Genomic DNA, 24,484 nt, shown 5'->3' with positions numbered 1-24,484 from the left:
AAAGTTGCATGCCTCTGAAAAAATGGAAGAAACATGCGTAATTTACATTCACACAATTTATTCATGCTTTGTCTATTGGCACTGTCAGGCAGCTCTTTATTGCTGTGTACGGAGCACGCATCCTCCATGCAGTTCATTACATTAATTCATATTTCACAATGACTCCACAACAATCGCCAACAGGATAGTGGCTCATGCCTTAGCTAACAACTTGCTAGTTGGTGCTATGGGGCACGAAAGTCTCCAGAATGCCATAATTATGGGATGCAGATCTCTTGATTTTAGCTTAGCAAGCAAAATATGCTACCTTCCTCATGGAATTAATTTTTTGTCATAAAGGTGACATGTCATCATTGCCCTGTTATTGTTGCCAACCTACACGCGAACTTGTTCTGTCGCTGTCTTTTGATGACAATGCCAATGTTGCTTGCTCTTACCGTAGGCTGTTGCCAACACCATAAACGCAGTTTCAGTTTCATTTTGACATATGTAGTTCAGTTTTTCTATCGTAATAAATGTATAACTCTGTCTACTTATTGGCCACGAAATGCTGGTGCTGCCAAGCCCTCGCAGGTTTCTCCTTCTGTCATTGTGTTATGTAAACTGCTCTTGAGGCTGTGCCACTGCTCCCAAAGGAACGACAACAGCCATGCTACACTCATCATTGCAACAAGCTTTTATATTGCCATGACCTCAAGAGCGTAAAGCACAACCCTGTGTCACCCATCTCAAAAGCCATGCTATCTGTGTGCCGATATTGTTTTCCACCGCCAGGCAGTACCACTAGTCTGTCAGATATTGCCAGAGTCACTAGTTGTTACAGTATTAAAGAAATCTACTTTGTAGACATCGTGTTTACTCTCATGTTTAGGTTGAAGAAAAATGTGGCAGTACTTTTACAAAGTTACAGGAAAGGTTGTGCAATCTTTCAAGAGTGATTAGGGGCTCCCACCTGCATTTGCTTGGGAAATGCTAGGCTCAGATGTTCATGGCAGTATTGCCTCGCAACCATGCAAGTTTGTCTACAATGTTAAAGAAAAGTGTTGCTGTGCCCCTTCAAGATTTTCTCCTTTCCTCTCCAGGTTTCCTGTTCACAGGCTACATGCTGCACGTGTGGCTGGCTGCAACGCAGTTCATTGCGCCTCTCATGGCCAACTTTGAGACAATCTCTAGCAACGAGTCATCAATCAAGTACGTTGATAACGGTGAGTGTTATGTTACTTGCCTGGGAAGTTGTGTGCTAGTAGACAAGCACGTTTATTTTTCATTTCTGCAAATCACAACGTACCTTTACTGGTGTTTACCTACAGAATTTTCTCAAACTCTTTTTGAAGGATCATAATTGCGTGTTGTCTACAAGGGGGTGTGCAGTCACTCAAATGTAGAAAATTTTTAGCATTGCTTCGAGTCGTTCAGTTCCTGAATTCAACCTCTACTTATCGAAGTTAGAGGCATCAACATCCACTGGTTTTGGTTTCAGTGTACATGTAAAAGTGTGCTCGGTGTGGCACACAACAAGGCAATAAGAACCAATGCAATCCAAGTACAATTTGTCTACAGTACAGCCTCGTTAAACCGTACCCGCTTAAACAGTAGTTTCCTTTTAAATGTAGTAAAGTCAAATCCCTGACTCAGCGGCCATTGAACATAATGTGTTTTGTATCCGCATGAACTGTACCAGCTTATTGCATACGCATCGATTAAAACGTAGCATTCCCACTTTTCGTCGTGCAAACACGGCGGTGCGTAGTCTCCATCGGGTGGCCCGGCAAAAGAACAAGCCTCAGAGATCGGAGCAATGGCCTCCAAGCGCCCTGCGCGTTTGTGCGTGAAGCCACATCAACATCATTTCAACGCCGTGCCAGAGAGCGTTGTGGGGTGGTTCAAGCGAGGATTCGCGTCATGCCGAAGCTTGGATAAAAAAAGACGCCTAGTGCTCAGCATAGAAGAAAAATTAGACATTCTCTGTGCTATCGAACGTGACACGAAGAAGTCGGCACTGGCACACGACAGGGATCTGCTGTTGACTACAGTGTGTGGCATTTGGAATGCGAAGGAGTTGCTCGGCAGTGCTGCTGCGACGGCGAAGAGTTGTCGGTTACGAGGATCGACTTTTCGCCATCGTTGCCTTTGTTGTTGCCGAAGTGTCGACTAGCGACAGCGATGAGGAAGATACGAAAAGCGATAGCACGGGCGATTCAGGCCCGACAGTGGCAGGAGCTGGTCATTACATCAGCCTCACGAATGCAATCGTCGCGACAAGAACAGGGCGCGATAACGTAACTACAGTCAGCGACTGAATTTTCGGACGCCCAAATTTTCAGACATGCCTGATATTTTGGACATCTTCGCAGCACCGCCACGAGTCCCATAGAATCAATGTATAAGGACATCTGAAGTTTCAAACGCTCGAACTCCCCGCCGTCCGATTTTCCGGACTTTGTGACATGACGGAAGGTCCTTTAGCTCCTCGTGTAGCGCCCTTGCGACGGAAATCGAATTGCAGCCGAAGCATATCACCGCTTTGAACCACAACTAGCCGAATCTAGCCATCACACACAGATTTAGTCTGGCCACGCTAGCTACATTCATCGCCGCACTTCCGCCTCCGGCGGAGTTTCCGGAGCGGCGCCATTTCGTTTGTTTGCGCAGGCCACGTTTTGGCTAGCGTGGTGTATGGTTATGCTGTTGTATCAAGTGTGCTTTGCGACGCTAGGCCTAGGTGCTTCGACACTCGTCAGCGAACTCCACTGTTCGCAACTTGAGGATTTCGCTTGCCTTCGATGGCCCTCCCTCTGTCTTCATCGTCCTTGCCAATGGCATCGAAGCGTGGAAAGCAGTACCGTCGGTTAACGATGGAGAAGAAAGCTGCCATTATTAAGCAAGTCGTAAGCGGCCGATCACAGGCTGACGTGAGCAAAGAGTTGGGCATTTCTAAGCAAACAGTTTCGGATTTCCTCAAGAACAAGTCCGAACAACAATCAGCAAGTTCTTCAAGCCACTGCAGCAATAACACCGGCTGCCCGACGATGCACATGTACATAATAAACCGGTAGTCGGCTGCATACAGAGTTTTTAAACGCCTCTTTTTATAGCCACTTCACTGATGCTTTGGCAGGGTTTTGGAAGCCTGGTACTTCACTCTTTACCTCTAGATCCAAGAAAAAAAGAAAAAAGGTGCGTTTTTTTTGCGTGCATTCATTTTTTCTGACTGCCTAAATTTTCGGACGTTTTTACGTTGCCTAGAGGGTCCGAAAAATCGGTCGTTGACTGTATTCAAACGAAAAGTATTCCAAACTCTGGCACCCGGCAATGAAAAGGGCGCCCCGGGACTTCTGCAGCACTACTGCGCGCTTGCATGGAGAATACGTAACGCCAACGAGGAATCTGCAATGCAAGTGTTTGTCGAGAAGAGGGGGCTGGCTGAAAAGCTGACACGTAGCTTCAGTAAGTTTGAGGCCGCTGACGTCGTGCAAGGCCGCCGCGGCATCAGACGAAAATAACACTTTTGTCGCGCGAAGTGAATAAATACTGCATGTTTTTTCCCCTTTTATCGCACTCTCTCCGAGTTCCCTTTTTGACAGGTAAGTAGGCAATCTCATGCTAATTCGATTAAACAGTACGACCGTTTAGTACATACTTTTTCCTAGCTCCGGCCAACTACGATTTAACGAGGTTTCAATGTATATATCTTTATTTCTGCATGTGAAAGTACTTTCAGGACTGCTACTTTTCAGTTGTAAATGTGGTTCAGCTACTTTGGCCCTTTTTGAGCCATTATTGGCCTGGAACGAACCTGGCTAGTGCATTATATGCTGCCAATCTGATTTGAAACCACAATAAAAGCTTGTTAACCTAACCGTTGCTAGCTGGGGATTTTATAGCTGGGGTTTTTTTAAAAGGGAGAGGTTGAAAGGCGGGTGCGTGCAGCAACGAGCGAAGGTGCGTCTCCGTGCCGAGTTGAGAATAAAGGAGTGCTGTGCACAAAGCCAGGGACCCGGCCATCTGTCAATCGCGTGTCAGTCGGCGTGTCAACGGCGGGCACAGCAGCCCTCTATTACCTGTTTCATTGGTGGTCGTAGGCTATCGTTTCTCTGAAAGAGATAATAGAAGGAGTGGCAGAAATCAATGCTCATTTAAAAAAATGAAAGAAAGAAAAAAAAGGAGAAATGGTATAAATAAATAAAGGGGGGAAACAATGAAAAGGAAAAAAAGGAAACACTAAGAAACGAAACTAAATGTTGTCGCCTACACCTTGAAATTTAGCAAAGCGAATAGATTCTAAAGCTCCCTTTAAAACGTTTATGCCTATTGGTTGCAATATCTTGAACTTGTGGGTAAGGTATGATTCTCTGTATTTTCTTTCTCGCTCAGAACGGAAATTTGACTGTAAGATGTGGAGATTAAGTTCATCAAAGTTATGACCTGGATGGTTGAAATGCTCAGCGACGGCTTTGGGAAGCTTTTTAGATGTGTCCGCGCAATGTCCGTTTAATCTGACTTATATTGATTTACCTGTTCCACCGATATATTGTTTCTTACAGAACGAACATTCAAGCATTTTTTTTTTCTATTTGCCTGAACAGTGTGTGTTGAAGAAATCATGCATCTTGCATTGCAGGCACATCCTTTGTGGTGGAGTGGCATCAGGTTGTACTGCAGGACAAACCCAATGGTAAGATTCATTGTTCATTTTTATTGTGTTTACTGCGTTTACTGCAACCTTGAAGTAAATAGTTGCTGCATGAGCTGGAATGGAAGGTATGGGAGTTTTTTTATTTATGGAAGGGGGTTTTAGTCAAATTTTATCTTAAATAAGCGCTTCCATGACTAGAAAAACATCTGAACATGCTCATACTCTAGATGTGTGTGAATATCCAAGGTTGCAAATATGAATTGTATAGTGATTGCTGTTTGATTCTTATATGAACGAGAGAATTTGGAACGTGAATATCCATCCATCTGTGATTCAGGTTCTTGTGTTCAAAGGTTCTGACAGTTCTCTGAGGCGGAGCCTCCGAGAACCTAATTGAGGACAAAGCCGTTAGTTTCAAATACACACACAAACTTTTAATAAAACTGGAAAGAGGATAAAGCATAAAATAGACACTCAAACAGACATCACGGCAAGGAACACACTTAGGGCTAGTATGGCGTTAACTGTACGCGAGTCCGGGTTGACTACGACTGCAGGGGTGCATAACAGTCTCGCCGTGGAGAAGCGGTGACAAGATGATCAGAGAAGTTGTGCTGGTCTCACCAAAGGTCGGGGTGTTGGATGGTTGACCGGGCGACCAGAGCGCGCCACCTCTGGCTTGGATAGGTAAGGCAGGCAGCTTAGCGGCACAAGCAGGCGGCGGCAGCGTTCTGGCCGGGCAGCTGGGCGTAGAACTCGGGCCCACAGCCCTACTTCTCTCGTCCTGCCCACGGGGCGCAGAAGCTCTTGGGCAGCTAGCGGCACGATTGGGTAGAGTGGCGACGCACAGGAATGGGTTGGCAGGCGGCCCTGGTCGGGCGAAGTCCTGGTGGCTCGGGTCCGGAACCCGACGGCCTGTCTTCAACTCCCGGTCCGGTGCCCGACCTTCTCCTGGCGTCGCTTCCTGGAACTCTCCCTGCGTCTCCCCACTTCTGCCAGCACGCCTCGTTTTTATCCCGCTCTGGCCGATTCGTCATTTTCTCATTGGCTGTTTGACGCTCCGTGGTTTCTCCTAATTGGGTTGGCTTTTTTCTTTTAGTTCATTTTCTTGCGCTGCGTGTCCATGTGCCGGACGCTCTTCAGCGTTGTCGTTTTCTCTCCAGCACGGCAGTCGCCTCGGCGCGCGTGCTACTTGTCGTCTGCTTCTGTCCTTTCTGACCACCGCAGCGTGTCGTGCACTACACACATCACACCGTCCTTCATATTTGTCTTCCCTGCATGGAGGGCAGTTTTTCAAAGAATGCGCATATGGCAGGCATATAGACACAGCATTGACTTGAAGCGTTGCTACATAATGATTAGAATGTGTGTAGGTAGTGGAAATACACTCTCATAATGTGTGTGATAAGTTACCGAAGTGTAACTAAGCTACAAAGTTGCAGTGAACCTTGGAAGCATGGACAGGCATGCTCAGATGAACTCAACATTTGCCAGCACCGCATTCTCTGTGTAGCCAGCAGTCTTGTTCAGAAAAGTATTAGCTAGGATTCCCCAAAGGCATTGTCTCTAGAGGTGTCAAGATGAAGCTCTGAAGATAGCAAATCAGCAGTCGGCACAGGCCTAGGCATTAATTAGGTCCTTAAAGATTGTCTGGTAGAATCTTTTAGCCTGCAGTTATGTGCTAAGGAACTCTATGTAGTGCTTTGAAATCCTTGTGGGCTTTATTTAGTCTCTTCAACCTCAATTGATAATTATTCTTGGTCAGTGGGTGCTTTCTATGGCTTTTGCTAGATTTGTGGATGTTTTTGATAAGTACAAACACATCTCCCTTTTTATTCTTGCTTATGAAGGCCATAGCAAGCAAATGTATGTAGCAAGTGTTATAGCCTAAAAATGAGGTGATGGCGTTTCCCAAGCAAGTCAAAGTGAGCTTTTCTGAATTTCTGGTAGTGGGGAAGACTGGTTCATCCCAAAGGCCTAACAAGTGTTGCAGTACCCCTTGGTGATTTTTTTATTGTGTGAAATTTCTTGCAGGAGGCAACTACACATTCCAGGCTGTGCTGCACAAAAGTGGAGACATTGTCTTTGTCTACAAAGATGTGAGTGACTTCATTTAATTTAATCAGGTTGGCCATGAATATGGGTCAGCCTTATGTGTTAGTAGCTGCATTAGAGGTGTACATACTTAACATAGATCAACCTGTGTTTCGAAGTCTACCGCATGGAACAAGGCAATAAATTGTTTTTCTTATGCCTTTCAAAAAACACAGTAGGCACATACAGTTCAATCTCACTCAAATGAAGCCACGTCCAACGTGAAATTACCCTAATTATATTAACATTTGTTGTAGTATACATGCTTATGGAAAAAAGAAACTATTTTAGATTTGTTTTGTTCTTTCGACAAATTGTTTATATCCATGTCTCGTATATTGAGATTTGACTGTATTTGAACAAGCTAGGTAGTTAAGGGAAAATGAGATATCCGCCCAGTCGTAGCAATTGCTACAAAGGAAACCCATACGGGTTCCTCGAAAGAAAAGCCTCGCAGTTGAAAAAAAAAATCGGCCTGGTCCGGAACTCGAACCCGGGACCATCGCCTTACCGGGGCAGCCGCTCTACCATCTGAGCTGACCAGGTGGCTAGCAGCTAGGATGGTGAAGTCAAATTGTCAACAACTCGAAGCAAAGACAAGAGTTCGAAGTAATTAATCAATTAATTATCTCCACCTTGCGAGTTTTCACGGAACTATTACGTCAAACTCTTGCTTTTTAATTGCTTTTCTCTTTTAATTATTTCTCTCCACCTTGCAATTTTCTGCAGAATGATTACGTCAAACTCTTGCCTTTGCTTCGCGTTGTTGACAAATTCGACTTTGCCCTCCCATCTAATTGTCTCCACCTTGCGGGTTTCTGCAGAACTATTACATCAAACTCTTGCCTTTGCTTCGAGTTGTTGACAAATTTGACTTCGCCCTCCCATCTAATTCTTCCCACCTTGCGGGTTTCTGCAGAACTATTACGTCAAATTCTTGCCTTTGCTTCGAGTTGTTGGTAAATTTGACTTCGCCCTCCCATCTGCTAGCCGCCTTGTTAGCTTAGATGGTAAAGCGGATGCCCCAGAAAGGCGATGGTCCTGAGTTCGAGTCCTGGACCAGGACGAATTTTTTTTCAACTGTGAGGCTTTCCTTTCGAGGAACCCGTATGGGTTTCCTTTGTATTAATTGCTACGATTGGATGGATGTCTCATTTTCACTTAATTACTTCTCTACACCTTGCTGCTTTCCGCAGAACTATTACGTCAAGCTAGGTAGTGCTCCATTGTTTAGAAAGGATCACTTTAATCGAAGCCAGTGCTTTCCCAAGCAAGAATATGATATAAATTAAAACAGGATTGTTGCTGGCATTGTGTAAATGTGGTACCAAATATGGTATCATGACCCAACATCAATCCGGTGACATGTTACATCATGGGATATGCCATGTTGGAAGACTCATCACTTAATCCATTTCGTGTGGTGATGCCTGCGCATTTTTCAGCTGCCAATGGCCGTAACGGAAATTCCTGACAGGAGCCACCCAGTCAAAGTTGGAATCTCGGATGCCTACATGTTTGACCGCATGGTTTTCTGTGAGTAGTGACCATTTGACTTCGGCATGAGATAGACCCATGTTCCGGAAGCAGAATTTCTAAATATCGAAGTTCCTAAGGGTACTTTCAAAGGGACTTGCGGTTATTTTTGTTATGTCCACCACTTTGGACTAATTTGGCTGAGGGGCTCACTCCTGCTCACTCTCCCAAATTTTCCATAATGCTTACCAATTAGGAATTGTTTTACGAATGTTTAATCAAGATAAAAATAAATTTTGTTTGCAAAAAAGTTTCACCTATCGGTCCTTGAAGCTTCAGTTTAGAAGTGTCCTGATGGTGAAAGGATCCAAGGAGAGTACCTGCTTCGAGAAAGTTTCGAGAAAGACAAGCTTCGACAAAGAAGCTTTGAAAAAGACAAGTTCGTGAAACATACAAAAATCTACAATACCTAAGCTGCTGAAAAAGTTGCTGTGAATGCAGCTACCTTCTGCCTACGCTATGCGCAAGCTTCACACGTTTGCGGCTTTGTGTGCATCTTTTTGAGAAGGCCCTCTGCGACTGAAATGAGGAGGTGCCGAGGATATCTGGCGCTCAGTGGTTTTTCAGCTTGAATATTGAACGCATCTGAGGTACAGTGATGCAGGGATACCTTAGAGCACGAATTGAACACAGAGAAGATGGGCGCACTCGATTTCAATATAAAAATGTTACTAGGTAAAACAGCGAAACCACCTTATTTGTCAACTGGAAGAACTAGAAACTGCACACCAACAAACCACTTCTAAGTGCCTTCAAGTCCATCTGCACTAAACTCGCTAAATGAGCTGTTGCCACGTTGTGCCTAAAGAGCGCTCATCGGAAAATCACACCCGCACTGTGTCTCGGATGCATTCAATAATCTAGCTGAAAGACTGCCAAGCACCAGGTATGCTCAGCACCACCTCATTTCGATCGCAGAGGGCCTTCTGAGAAAGATGTGCACAGCGTAGGCAGAAGGTAGCTGGGATCCCTTACATTTACACGCTATCACATAATCTGGAATAGGTGGCCCCCCATTACGTAGTGAAATTCACATTGTCTGCCCCCCACCAGCTGTCAGAGCTTTGCAGGTTGACCAAACCGGCGGCAACCCAGCAGCATCTGCATGACTGTGCCTACAAAGCATAAATGGTCTTTTGTTGAATGGGCAGAAGGTATAGTCTATCAAATTTCTTTAAGGCGCGGAAAAGTATACGCTGGCCAAACTGGGAGATTTGTGTACGATAGGTTAAGAAAGCACGCAAAGAACCTAAAGAATGCGCGTGAAGGAAAAGATTTTAAGGTTTTCTGGCAAGTCATTGTCTGACTTGCAAGGACTGTTCACCCAACCTTGAAAACACTTCCGTTATCAAGAGGAGTAAAATGTGTGTGGCTTTGGAAAACGCAGAATCTGAATGGATTTCTAGACTTCGGTAGGGATGTGTCAGCATGGCCTCCATCACGCTTTCAGACAAAGAGTTGGCAAATTTACACATGCGTAGATGATAACCCCTGGCTTGGACAGCACGTATATATTCGTGAACCATTCACAATAATGTTGTTCGAATTTCAGCGCTTGTCCTTGTTGTCTCGTCTCTATATGTGCCTTTTGTGTGCTGCAGCCTTTTTAAACATGCATTGTTTATTCATGAATACAGATGGGCTTGCATATTGTATCTACCCGATTCTGACGCGCCCTCGATTGTAATGCACACCCGTTTTCCATGACCAAAAAAAGGAAAGAAAAAGAAACCAGGGTGTCTACCAACCGGGAAAACCGGGAAAACCGGGAATTCTCAGGGATTTTGAGTAGTCTGGAAAAACTCAGGGAAAACTCAGGGAATTTGTGCTTCTATCAGGTAAAATTAGCTGTAATTTTTTTTAGAGGGTCAAAAGTCGCGGTAATGCTGGCTCGAGAAACAGACAGGACTCGTAACGAATCGTCGTCGGCTGGAGGAGTTGCCAGTGTACAGTCAACGACCGACTTTCCGGATTCCCGATAACTCGGACGGCTTCGCGGCACCACCACGTACCCCAAAGAGTCAATGTATCATAACGTCTGAAATTTCAGACGCAAGAACTCTTCGCCGTCCGATTGTCTAAACGTTTTGCGTGATCGCAGGTCCGAGACGGCATTAATGAAAACCACCACCGCTGCTATTTTGATTACCTCGCCGCCTTGAACCGGTGCTCTCGCACGCAGATCCGCTGGCAGCCGTAACCACCACTGCGGCAACGCTAGGCCTAGCTGCTTCGACGTTCACTGTTAAGCTTCTTGTCGTTCGGTGCCGTGTTTCTTCATTTCTCCGCTGACAGTAATAATTTTGTCTTTGAAGCTCGGAAAGCACGGCGCATTGCATAATGCTCTTTCCCGAAAGTCTGCTTCGCCTCATTATACTCATGTAACGCGGTGAAGCGTAACAAGCGTAGGAAGGGGCAATTGTCGCGGGACACTGTATGTATTCCTTAATTTTACACGTGTGCACCCGCCCTCACCTGTCACAGTAGGAGCACCGATATGCCTAATAAGTGCACTGACAGGCATTCGGAGCTTTTTCAGACGTACATGTGTCGATTTTAGCCCTTAAGGGCAGTCAAAGACATGAATTTATTTTTTCGGACTGCCGGATTTTTCGGAAGTTTTCGCGGCCCCTAGGGGGTCCGAAAAATTGGACGTTGACTGTAAATTGACCAAGAGTATTCTTCAAATGGTCCGTGGGGCGAACGCGCGGCGAAAGGAGGACGAGAACAGAAAGGATCGACGCACTGAGCAATGAACGGGGAATTAAGCTTTGCGTGATTTTGCGTGAAGGGTAAATAAATGAAAAAAAAAGTATGCGACCGCTTCTTTGAAGGAGCCTGCGCTTAAAAAACAAATTGTTGGCTGATGCTGAGATGCAGGTGTCCCTCATCCAAACCAAAATAAACTCTTTAAAGCAGTGAAACCCAACACTGAGGCGTCTTGCGCGAGCTGAGAGTATGTCAGGACAGTTGCATGACACTGAGCATGCTATCAGTTGATAGAAATAGCTCATATTCGAAAATATTTGGTTCTGTATGCATCTACTTTTTATTTGTACTAGAGAATGTCCAACTATATTTGAAAATATTTTCGAAGACATTTTATTTGCTGTGCATTTTAATAACCCCTCCCTTATATTCTTTTTTTTTTTGAATAACATAAACACTACTCCTTAGTATTCAAATTGGATTAAGTCGGTTTTCTTTGAAATTTTTTTCATATGCTTACTAGAGAGTGACAGCATAGGGCGATATGATTTCAGCGCGACTTGACATAAAACATAGTTCTGCATCACTCAGGGAATTTCGCAAAAGCACTCAGGGAAAACCTGGAAAACTCAGGGAATTTGGAAATGTCAACATGGTAGACACCCTGGAAACGCTAGATTGTAACGTGCACCTGTTTGCCGTGACCTAAAAAAAAAAAGAAAAGTCCTTTACAGTATTGCGCACCTCATTCTTTCATGCAGAAATGAAACTTTCTCTCATATGAAAAAAAAAAAACAGATTTACTTCCCAATATACTAAAGTTGCGATTAATAAGAAAAGTCGTGGTTTTACCCGAAAGGCGAAGCATAGATAACGATAACAAATTAGTAGACAGCTATAAAAAAAAATAAGGATATTAGTTTTATCGGCCGTATAAACTCTTAAACATTCACTTAGAAACTAAATTAACAAGCATGGTGTCACGCGTGAACAAGCAAACATGAACAAGTCTCATGCAATGACATCGGTAGCTCTTTATCAAAACGCTGGAGTGGAGAAGTGCGGTAGCAGAAGCAAGCGAATTGACCTTTGTGCGGACTGTCGCTTCAACGCGCACTAAGCGACGAGAAGACGATGCAGTGCGCCTAGATGCGTAAACTCTGTCTGCATCGCAGATCACTTTCAAGATAGGGGCTGCACGGCAGCGCCGTACATAGCAGCCCCTGGTGTAAAACGCCTCTCCTGTTTGCACCTGTCCCACAAGCAAGTTTCAGGAACTCCGAACGCCCGTGATGCAGCCCGATTTTCGTCCGTCTCCACACACACGATCGCTTTCCTTTTACTTGCGGCGTCATGATGAACTCGGCGTGTCGTAGCAGTCAGCACTTCCATGCTGATAGAGCAAATGCAGATGGACGGTGCACTAACCTAAGCCAAAGGAAGTATTGCCTAAGCACACATACTGCAGCACATGGGGGAAGCTACGGCAGCTGGCTCAAACCGCGTACGAGGCAATCATTTTGATATGCTGATGGTGCATTTTTTCAAACACATAGATGGTGCCGTAAATATACAGCATCGACCATTTGGAACTTGTTCGCAGCACCATATATTCACATCTTTGACTCTTGAAGGGTTAAAGGGACACTAAAGGTTACCAGAAACTCAAGTTAAAGTGGTAGAGCAATGTTCTAGAACGTCTAAGGCGTCAATATAATCGCGAACAGAGCTTTAGTAACCGAGAAATTGAGGTAAATGCACGACACGATTTGAGAGCCCCCAGCGACATTCCGGTACTAGCCCGATGACGAAAGCACTCCTCATAGTTTGTGTTACTAACACTCAACTACCCGTATTAAAAATATCATTTCATTCGATTATAAGACGGAAAAAATGCTGCTTGTTTACGTCTATTCGATTCTAAGAAAAAATAACATTTTGACGTTACCCTTCAGTAATATGGGTTGTCGAAAGGTTTCGTTTTCGCTCGACTTTGCGCGCTCGACTCTGCGCCGCGCACGCTTTGGAGTTTCAGTAGTTTCGTTATCGCGTCATGCTGTGAGGGTTCTGCTGGCTCGCGAAACTTTCATTTGGAACAAGCAGCGAGAATGCCACGTCCATGCGATGTCGTGGGGAGCCCTCGTTGCTTTCCCGCTCCGAGAGCCGGTGTCGAGGCCGCCGTTGTAGTACGCCGACGCCGGCAGCGCGAGCCCTCAGCAGCAGGTCGCGCTCGTCAGTGCTCAAATCGCTGAAGTTGAGCCCACCATCGCGAGCCAATCTGTCGTCAGGGTCCATTGCGACGAGCGTCGAAGTTTGCGTCGTAGAATGAAGTACCAGCTTATGGTCGCGCGTTTCTCCTTCCGCTAGCCACCATACTCCCGCTTTCGCTCTGCTGTCGGCTCTGTCTTGGCTCTGTTTCTGGCCGCGCGTTTGCGTTTTGGGCAGAAAAACCGTAGCGCCGTCTGCGGACGCCGTTCTACTCACCGATGGCGCAATGTCACTATGAGACCATGACCTCGATCGGAGGGCGGGCGATTTGAACTGCGCTAGAGGTACGCGGATGCTTCAGAACGCATTTTCTCTTAAAATAAGTCTCTCCTTGGCACGAAACAAGCGTTTTGAGGTTTCTGGCATGGTATTTCAACAGTCCACGTTGACCTAATAGTAACCTTTAGTGACCCTTTAAGAGCAGATATCCGGGAGAGGCCTTTGCCCTTTGCGGTCTGCCTAAAGTTGTCTGGTGGTGAAATGTGTGCTTGCCAGTTGTCTCTGAAAAGTTTTGCTTGCAGCAGCCACGTGTCCCACCTCTGTGTCTCACTTAGCTGCCTTGTTTTCTGCAGTTGTCAAGCGGAAGACCATCTACGAGTACCACCAGGTGAGCAAGAAGAGTGACGTCATCCGCAGCAACACGGCCATTGTGTTCACCGCCCTGCCCAGTGAGTGTGTGGTTTCTCCCATATGCATGATATTGCCTTTCTCATAGCTCTGTTGTCATTACTAAACATAGCCTTGCAACTGCTACTGTGAGCAGTGCTGGAGTGCACAGCTCGCGTGTAAACCACTAGCTACCAAAGCTTGTAGGTCACCAGCCTCGCATGCTGCCACAGAAAATTGCAAACCCAGCAAAACATCGGTGTGCAAGAACACTGACTTTACATGTATTGTATTTATTCAAATATAGGTCGACCTTTTTTTAAAAATGTAATTCAGAGTGAGCTATTGATCTATATTTGGTACCGCACAATATTGACCTCTATTCATGAACAATGAAGAAATGCTGAGCTAACAGTATTTGTTCGTAGTACCTGCCATAAACCCAGTGTGAGGTTTATGCAGACTAGCTTTAAGAAATGCTGCCCATCCCACGCACTGGAAGGCACGGCGGACAATATTCTCTGGCACTGCCCCAACGATAGAGCTTGTTGCATCGACTAGCGCGATGTGCAAGCTGATCTTACTATAAATAAAGATGTGTCATGTTCAGAGGTCTGTTTAAAAGAAATATATATATATGTCAACCAACAGTCAAATATTGTATTATTTTGTTTCTCAGCAAGTTCAACATATTGAAGTCGACCTGTATTTGAGTAAACATGGTACTTATGCCTGATTTGTCAAGCTGCTGCTGCTCTTGTTCTTTTTTATTCTTATTTTAAGTTGAAAGACCGTCTGAACATGTAGTGCTGGTTGTCTAGTATTATATTTAGCCATGACTTTTTTGCCTGCTGCGTGTTTCTGATGGGCTTTGCGAGTGGGAGCATGGTATTGGTTAGTTGTCACTATGGCCTTTCAGGGAACAAATTATGGACATCTTATTAGAACACGATGGTACGGAAAGTGTTGACCACTGCGCTGACCATGAACATATGCGAAATGAAAATTGCTGCTCAAAGCATTAGTTTGATTATAACTGAATTATAAAATATCCAGGTGACTTGATGCCTCAATGAGATGAAGCTTTTTATACCAAAAATAGGTTAAGTCATCTTATTTATTAGATGTTGGTCAACTGATGAGGAAGTCTTTCAGGCTTCGTGCTGATGTCATTTATCATCAGGAACAAATTTATCCTCTTCACTTGTACAAAGGTGTGCAATGCCTCTTGCACTGTACACAACAAACATTTGACACAAAATGCTGAAGCCACGTGCATGGCACACAGTAGCAAATGGGTTAAGTTAGTAAAGTTTCCCTGTTTCTTTGAACACAGTGGAAAGCATGGATAATTATTCGCGACAAGCTGTGGCAGGGCATGTGAGCAGTTAGCTGATAATGCGAGCTGTTATACAGAGATCAGGCTGCAAGCATCCATACCTGTGTGCTCCAGCTTTCTTACTAAAAGTAATTGGCCTGTCTTTTCAGACATTTCTTGCTTTGTAAGATTGTCACTGCCATTTGTGTTTCTCTTGTCCACAGTAGCATGCGCTTGCAGCTATACACCTGGTGCAAAAGCTACTGTTGGTCTAAAACCTTTGAAATAATTCTGTTCTGCTTTAGTGGCACTTTTCATAAAAAGTAGTTGTTCCAGAATTCATTTTCGGAATCAAGCGACATTTCTTTTCGGCAGTGGGGCTCAAAACATGAGGCAAGATGTGCTTGCAAAGGCGCACACAGTGCTTGCGTTACGGCAAGTCTGGGGTGACTGACTCTGCTCTCCCTTTGCCGTCTCCCAGCATGCCTGGGCCTGAAGACCTGCAAGGAATGCCGTTCGGCGCAGCTCTCATTCAGCTGCTCGTGGTGCGACGCGGTGCAGCGTTGCTCGAGCGGCATTGACCGGCACCGCCAGAGCTGGCTGGAGAACCAGTGTGACCTTGAGGTGGGTACCCTGCGGGGGTGGTGTTGGAAGAATGTTGAATTGAATCAAGTTTAGTTTATTTCCACGTTGAATTGAGGAAAGTCTGAACTAAAAGTGAAAATTAATTCACTCATCAGTGGCTCGGACCCCCTTTACTAGGCATACAGTAGGAGAAACCAGTAATCCACTTTCTAACATTTCAGTTACGTGAGTGCAAGAAGCATTAAAAACAAACAGCATACATTTCGCTATCAAAATATAAAAACTGAAAATCCGAAGAATTGCAGGGATGCGTGCATAAAATGCATATAATGAAAAGCACATCCACACAGAACAAATGGTATCATGAATGCATTGCAAGGATCGAGCACAGGGTGTTTTTGCTAACAGTTGCGATATCGATCTCTCTTTCACGAAAAAAATTTAGAAGTGCAGATATGGTGTATTGAAGCATTTGTTCACCGTATTCTGTTCGACAAAACGGGACTTTCCAATACTCTTTGATTCGTGTGTTGTATATCGGTGTCGTAATCTTCAAGTGCGATAACAATGTTATGATGTCTACCCTAGTATTCATGCTATGTTTACACCGTATGGCCGTACTGTATGAATAAAGATTACGAACAGGTATTACGTTAAACCGCTTCAAAAGTTGATCTGTATGTGTATTTGAGGGCACGCCAGCTATGTGTCTAAGGGCTTTCTTCTGAAGTACACTCCATTAAAGTAAATTGGATGACGTCGTTTTGCCCCATACAAGAAAGCAGTAGTTTAAGTTGGGCAAAAATAATGTGATGTAAATCAGTAATTGGATATTTGGCGGCAGAAAAAAAGCCAAAATGCCAACAGTCCTCGAAAGTTTGGTGATAATGTGCTTAACATGCGTGTCCCAGGACACATGCTTGTGGTAGTATACATTGAATCTTTTTAAGGGTCCAACAACCTCTACAGTCTTTCGGTGAAGCATAAGATCTTCTATGAGAACTACCAGTGATTGTTTGGGAGTAAAAAGGATTGCTTTAGTTTTGCACTTTTCATGAATTTCTTTTACTCCATGTCACCAGGCCTTTGAAAAAATTATTGATGTTTAACTGAAGTGTTTTAATGTTAGACTTGCAAAATGGAATAGTCACGTCATCTGCATAGCGCTGCTTGGGCGACCAGGCGGGACTCAAGCCGTGCCTCACGCTCGGGCAGGTTCTATAGGTACGGGTTTTATTAATGTTAGCGACATCATTAACAAAAAGTAAGCAAGAGCGGTCCGAGAATGCTGCCTTGAGGAACACCAGCGTTTACCGATTTCAGAGATATGTTCGGTGATATGTCGTCATGATTGTCCACATCTACAATCTGTTGTGGCAGTAACATTTCTCTGGAAGATTGATTAGCAAAAGTCAATGACGACCGAAGCCACCAAATTCCACGGCACAGCACTGCTACATGCGAGTGTGCAGGTAGCAAGACTGTCTGGCCTTTCCCAAGTAGTATGCACCATGGAGAAGGCCGACAGCTGTTCATAAGGCATCTACTTAAGATTCTGGTGTTGCTAGGTGCCTGTGGGCTGTGGGTGGCTGTGTGCACAAGCTTTCTTGGTTTTGACCCACCATGGCTGCTTAGTGGCGTTGTTGCACTGCTAAGCATGAGGTCGCGGGATCAAACCCCATTCACGGCAGCCGCATTTGGATGGTGGAAAAATGCAAAAACACCTGTTTACCATGCTTTTGGTGTACATTAAAAAAAAAAGAACAGGTGTTCAAAATTCATTTGGAGTCCCCCATTGCAGCTTGCCTTATTATCAGATCATGGTTTTAGCATGCTAAACCCCAGAATATAATTTTAAATTTCCATTTTATTAGCGTAATTGATTGCCTCCTGGTTTTTTTTCCAATGTTTGCAATAACAACACGGCATGCTGCTACTGAAACAATGCTCATTCCTTTAATTGGTACCAAAACTCACTTTTGGATGGTGCTTTCTTGTTTCGACTGGACACTGGCATGTTTGAGAGCTTAGTATCTGCAAGCATACCTGCAAGCATGGATAGGACATGGTCAGCGCAGTTTCCGTACCGCCATGACAGACACATCAAGGGGTGTGCTCTGTCACCTGCATGACATTTGGTGTTTCTTGCTGCTTGCCAGCAATGTTCGAATGTGCAAGCACACAAGCCAATAACGAGCTCACTACTGTTTGGTGATGTTTTCCTTTTACTGGTCTTAAAGGCTCCAGGTGTGTGTGATGTGCCTGGTCTTTGATTAATCAAAACTGTGGAACAAAATTACCTAAGGGGGTGCCGCGGCCTTTGAAAAACGTAAAAATTGCCAAGAGCTGGATTTTTAGAAAACAGCACATTTGGGCTGTATATGTCATAAACTACCTTTCCTTTATGTGAAATCAGCGATACTACAGCGTGGTTAAAACTTTGCACCTACGTTTTCATGGTTACGGTTGAAGCGTAGCACATTAATTTACCGTATTGCATACATTTTGACGTCAATACAGGCGATGCCCACTCTGAAAGTTGGCGCTCCCAATCTGTGCCCACCGTACACCATCGAGTTCGGAAATGTATTGAGCAATGTGATACAATCCTGGCTATGTTAGCTCCATGAATTGAATCAAGGAATTCGCTAATACTCATTTTGTTTATTAGAGACCAACAAAACACTCCTTGAATGCGAGTAACGTACTCCCGAGGTAAAGGAAATCGTGTGCGGCAGTGGCCGCTTTCGGTTGCTTGGATGGTCATCTCTCAGCGAATGTGTTCTTCTTGCAAATAAAGTTTCACGATCAACCCACAGCGTATGGTTATTCCACAAGCTTGTACAGCAGGTTTTTTTTTTTTAAAGAAACATTTATTGCACGCACCGCGAGCGCAAGTCTCTTGTGGGAGCATCGATCATTGGTGGAAGAGTCACAGGTTTGGGGGGTATTGGTAGTTGACGGAAGAGCTTCTCTTTGAGATATGGCTTTTTCGACGGCCACGTGATTGTCACTTCTGTGCTCCTGTTGTGCCGGTTGTGCTCAATCGTCACGCCTGTCATGGGTGCCCTGGGTCCAAGGAACTGTTGGCGCTCGTTCACAGCAGCATTCAAATGGGCTGCTATGCTCCATGCTGAGGAAACTAACAACTGTGCAGCAGGACGCAAGTTTGGAGTGAGTGAATGTGTGGTGCGGCAGTGGCGGCTTCAACGCGAGGGAATTTTCTCATGCGACTCCAAGTGCCATGGTTTCCGCGGCCCTAAGTCGGGACGTTTTCCGGAGCTGGAGACGAAGCTTTCAGCATATGTGACTGATCTGCGCGAACGATTACTGTTCGTCATGTGTGAAATGATCACGCAACAAGCCAGTGTCTTCGCTTTGGAAGCAGGAATACCGAGGACTCAATTCAAAGCTAGCAGGGCCTGGGCATCTAAATTTATGATGAGGGTTGGCTTCTCCCTACATAGACACACCAGCGTGTGCCAGAAGTTGCCGACTGCACATGAGGAGAAGGTCCTCGCCTTCCATAGGCACTTCCTGAAACTTCACGACTCCCAACGGTATTTGCTCGGCCAGATCGGCAATGCCGACTAGACTCCCGTATACTTTGATATGACCAGCAATACGACAGTGAGTGTTAAGGGAGCATGCGATGTGAATTTACTAACAACGGGCAATGAAAATCTGCGTTATACTGTCATGTTGTCATGCTTGGCGGATGGCATGAAGCTTCGCCCGTACATCGTGTTTAAAAGGAAGACAATGCCTAAAGAAGTACTTCCTAAAGGCGTTGTGGTACGGGTGAATGCAAAGGGCTGTATGACGGATGATATGGTAGCGGAGTGGTACTGTCTGGTGTGGCTCCTGAGGCCGGGGGCATCTCTCAAGAGAGACATCGCCAACCTGCTAGTGTTGGACTTGTGGCAGCCTCAAGGTCACACAGCAGCAGCCAGACACCCTTTCCCCTTTTGACTCGATAAAATATTCTCATGGAGTGTGTGGGAAAGGGAAGTGGTGCAAGGGTGTGCAACCAAGCAGTAGAGGCCGAATGAACACAAAAATAAAGTCAGTTGTTGCTTGTTCTTCAGGGACGCATCTCTCGCTTCTTTCTGCTGATTTCCAGCCGCGCTCGCGTCCCACACTACATTGGTGAGCCGGACGAGCAGCAAGTGCTATGGACACACCTCAAAGCACCGAAATTCCGACACTCTCCGGCATCGATGTCAAACTGCCTCCATTTTGGACTGCGGACCCTGCATTGTGGTTCATTCAGGTAGATTCACAATTCGCTGCACGGCGCATCACAGCATATTCCACGAAATACCATTATGTGGTGAGCAGTCTGCCCCTATCAACCGCTAGCGAAATTCGAGACCTGCTACGTTCCCCACCAGCAGACAACATTTACGAGGCATTGAAGGCAACATTCATTCGCAGGATCACGCCAAGTCTCAAGGACACGCAGTAGACGAGTCTCCAGGGTGTCCCGTCATATGGACTTGTGAACAATTTAAATCGTCCTATGAACGTTTGCTAACTCACTAGGAGGGGAAGTGATATATGGTGTCTGGCAGCAGCCAGACACCCTTTTCCTTTTTGACTCGATAAAATATCATCGTGAAGCATGCAGGAAAGGGAAGTGGTGCGAGGGTGTGCAATCGAGCCGTAAAGGCTGAACGAACGCAAAAATTAAGTCAGTTGTTGCTTGTTCTTCGGGGACGTATCACTCGCTTCTTTGTGCTGATTTCCAGCCGCGCTCACGTCCCGCACTACAGACTATTTCCGGGACCACCTCACTGACAAGGTGAAAGCGGTGCTTCACAAGGAGCACACCGACATGCTCGTAATCCCCGGTGGCTTGACGGAGCAGTTTCAGCCTCTCGACGAGGGAGTCAACAAGTCTTTTAAGGACCTGCTGCGCCGCGAATACGAGTGGATATCCAGAAAAAACCGCGAACTTACCCCAAGCGGGCGTGTGAGGAGGGCCTCCATGGCTACTGTGTGCGGGTGGGTCCTCTCTACGTGGACGGCGGTATCGCGCGATGTTGTGGTGCGGTCGTTCACCAAATATGGACTCACACTTGGTGACGACGTGCCGTGGGACCGCAGCAGCTGTGACGGCAGCAGCACCGGTGAGGACAACTCCAGTGACGATGAGTAGTCTTCATCAACCACGTCAATAAATTTCTCTTGTGTGAAATGTGCTCGCAAGTTTTTTTGGGGGTGGGGGTCGTCCTACATTTGGATCGACTTACAATCGTGTAAATACGGTATCAGTGCCTAATTCATCATGAAACTACTTCAAATCATTATATATAACGAGCTACGGCAGTGGTGAGCAAGTGCTGATTAAGCCAGACTTTGAGCGAATGCTGTTTCCACACCGTCTAATCTACCGACGTCATCTTAGTTTTGTTTCATTCGTGACTGCTGCGGTTTATTTTTGCTGGTCTTGGTGGCAGCGACAGTTTCCACTGGCTTTGTGATCGCTTGCCACACTTTCTCGAGTCTTCGCTGTCTTTACTATCTCTCACTGTGCCTTCTACTTGAATAGTTTCATGTAGCCTGCCCTATTGTTGCGTGGCCAGACACGATCCGTGGATTGAAGCTACATGCGTTTGGTCGCTGGTTCAGTGCGCAGAATCGTATTTCGAAGGGGGCTAGTGGAGCTGCTTCCACGACACTTTCACTTGTTTTTATTGCAACTGGGTAACATCTACATTTAATCACGTGGTAGTGACTGCCATGTAGGTTTGAGAATCGTGCTCAATCAGCAGCTGTTCTTTCTGCAGGAAAAGAAGAATGCCTCGCAGTGCAGTGCCGCTCCACGCCCCACAGTGCCACCGCCAGCTGTTCCAACAGCGCCAAGCAGCTCCGCTACAGCGACAGTAGCCAATGCTTCCATCGCTGTCGCCAATGGTGAGAAAGCTGCAATTGTGACCTCGCACTCGAGTAATCCAGTGCTTGCCTGTGCATATCAGCCTTTTGTGTGCATTTACTTTTGTAGCCATGTTGCATATGTGCTGACATGGAACCTCTTCATATGTTTTGGGAAACAATTAAGGAAAGGACGTACCAACTGAGATAACGAACAATCCCAAGGCACTAAAAAGAAACACTCAACTGTAGTTGCAGGGTGTCTACCAACCGGGAAAACCGGGAAAACCGGGAATTCTCAGGGATTTTTAGTAGTCTGGAAAAAGTCAGGGAAAACTCAGGGAATTTGGGCCTCTATCAGGGAAAATTAGCGGCAATTTTACTGAAAGGGTCGAAAGTCGCGGTAATGCTGGCTCGAGTAACAGACAGGAATCGTAATGAATCGTCTTTGACGCCCTGTCGTCGGCTGGAGGAGTTGCTAGTGTACAGTCAAGGACTGACTTTCCGGATTCCCGATAATTTGGACGGCTTCGCGGCACCGTCACGTACCCGATAGAGTCAACGTATCAGAACGTGTGAAATTTCCGACGCAAGAACTGTTCGCCGTCCGATTTTCCGGACATTTTGCCGTGACAGCAGGTCCGAAACGGCAATAATCAAAGGCACCACGGCTGCCGTTTTGATTACTTCGTCACCCCGAACCGGCGATCTCGAACGCAGATCCGCTGGCAGCCATTGCCATCACTGCGGCGACGCTAGGCCTAGCTGCTTCGACGTTCGCCATGAAACTTCTTGCCGTTGGGTGCCGAGCTTTTATTGAAAGAATTAGCTGCTGTCAGCAATGGCATGGACTCCGCCTTTGTGATCCTCGCGATTGACATAGAAAATGCCAGTTCCTGAAAATCAGCTTTGACTCTGTAAAGAAATGTTACTTGGTGAAGCATACACAAAAGTATTGCAGTGAAGCATAACAAGCGTGGGAAGGGACTATTGCCACGGAACACAGTATGTATTCCTTAATTATACACGCGTGCAGCCGGTATTTCCTGTCACATTACGTGCACCGATATGTCTAATATGTGTAGCGACAGGCCTTCAGAGCGTTTTCGAACGTGCCTGTGGCGATTTGAGTCCCTAAGGGCAGTAAATGACACGCATTTATTTTTTGCGAAGCATATTAACGTAGGTTTCGGGCCTTCGCGCGACGCCCGACGGTGGCCACCATTGACCCCGAAGTGGGGTCAAGTGACATGACGTCACGTGATGACGTCACACAGGCTGCAGATGGGGCCTCATATCGCGCCGTCGGTCGCCTCCCGGCGGTGGCCACCATTGACCTTCAAGTGACCTTCAAGTCGGTCACGTGGCATGACGTCACGTGATGACGTCACACTGGCTGCAGGTGGGGCCTCATATCGCGCCGTCGGACGTCGCCCGGCGGAGGCCTCCACGCTTCGGTTCGCGCCGTCGCGCGCGACGCGGCGGCGGCGCCACCATCGCTGCATCACGTGATATGTGACGTCACGCGAGGGATGAAGCGGCGCGCCCCCGCCGTCGCGTCAGTATCTGTGCCCGCAACCGCGCCAGCGTCTTTGCGCCGGGCGTGTATGCGGTCAACATGCCTTCAAACGCTAAGGACGTTAATAATAGGAATGCAAAACGAAGGCTGCAGCGTGCTACGGAAACCGATGAAGAACGCGAAGAACGCCTAGCCAGCTTCGCATCCACTGGGCTTAACCTTGTTAAGCCTCCAACTTTTTTTGCAACTGGCCGATTTTACGGACGTTTTCGCGGCCCCTAGGGAGTTCGAAAAAACCGGTCGTGGACTGTGCAACTGACCAAGATGCTTCAAATGGTCCTTGGGGCAAACGAGTGGCGGAAGGAGGACAAAACAGAAATGAACTACTCATTGAGGAATAAACGGGAAAGGAAGCTTGCTGCCGCCATTTTGAAGGAGCTTGAGCTCAAAACTTAGTTTTGGCTGATGCCGAGGTGCACGTGTCCCTCATCCAAACCAAAATAAACTCTTTAATGCAGTGAAACAAAACACTCGGGTGTCGTGCGCGGGCTGAGAGTATGTTAGAACAGTTGAGGTTGACTTACGAGCTGTTTAGAGAGAATCTCAATTGTTACAAAGTTCGGGCCTCATACCACTGAGCTTGCGATCAGTTGATAGAAATAGCTCATATTCGAAAATATTTGCGTCTATATGCATCTCCTTTTGATTCATATTTGAGAATGTCCGACTCCATTGCAATGTTTTTCGAAGACACTTTATTTTGCTGTGCATTTTACTAACCACTGCCTTCTATTCTCTTTTTGAATAACATTAACACTACTCGTTAGTATTCAAATTGGATTAAGTCGCTTTTGAAATTTTCTTCATGTGCCTACTAGGGTGTGATAGCATCAGGCGACATGTTTTCAGCCCGTCTTGACATAAAACATAGTTCTGCATCACTCAGGGAAATTTGCAATGGCACTCAGGGAAAACCTGGAAAACTCAGGGAATTTGGAAATGTCAACTTGGTAGACACCCTGAGTTGATATCCGCATACCGTATTTACTCAATTGTAACGCCCTCAATTTTAACTGATACCGCTCTCAATTGTAAGGCACACCTGTTTGCCGCAACCTAAAGAAAGAAAAGTCTTTTACAGTACCGCGCACCTCATTCTTTCTTACAGGAATACAACTTTCTCTCATTTGGAATACCGTATTTATTTGAATCTAGGCCGATAGTGTTTTTCAAATAATTATATTCCAAACTCTAGGGTTGGCTTAGATTCGAGGATTTTAAAAAATGTGCCAGATTTTTCATTGAAACTACTAAATATGGTGCATAGCTAGCGCCA

The 24,484-nt window shown here is 45.9% G+C and overlaps 1 protein-coding gene across 2 annotated transcripts in view; it reads left to right on the top strand.

The window, feature by feature from the left end:
- Positions 1 to 24,484, top strand: part of l(1)G0289 (lethal (1) G0289) — a 113,255-nt gene that overhangs the window by 61,483 nt on the left and 27,288 nt on the right. For both annotated transcript variants that reach the window (XM_065440696.2, XM_065440697.1), the window contains exons 5-11: positions 1,083 to 1,205; positions 4,622 to 4,675; positions 6,671 to 6,735; positions 8,176 to 8,266; positions 13,816 to 13,911; positions 15,649 to 15,791; positions 21,545 to 21,671. In XM_065440696.2, coding sequence (XP_065296768.1) covers positions 1,083 to 1,205; positions 4,622 to 4,675; positions 6,671 to 6,735; positions 8,176 to 8,266; positions 13,816 to 13,911; positions 15,649 to 15,791; positions 21,545 to 21,671 — 699 coding nt within the window. The remainder of the gene's footprint in view (positions 1 to 1,082; positions 1,206 to 4,621; positions 4,676 to 6,670; positions 6,736 to 8,175; positions 8,267 to 13,815; positions 13,912 to 15,648; positions 15,792 to 21,544; positions 21,672 to 24,484) is intronic.

The sequence above is a fragment of the Dermacentor albipictus genome, chromosome 1 (genome assembly GCF_038994185.2).
Source record: "Dermacentor albipictus isolate Rhodes 1998 colony chromosome 1, USDA_Dalb.pri_finalv2, whole genome shotgun sequence".
NCBI lineage: Eukaryota > Metazoa > Arthropoda > Arachnida > Ixodida > Ixodidae > Dermacentor > Dermacentor albipictus.
This window is presented reverse-complemented; position numbering and strand designations above follow the sequence as displayed.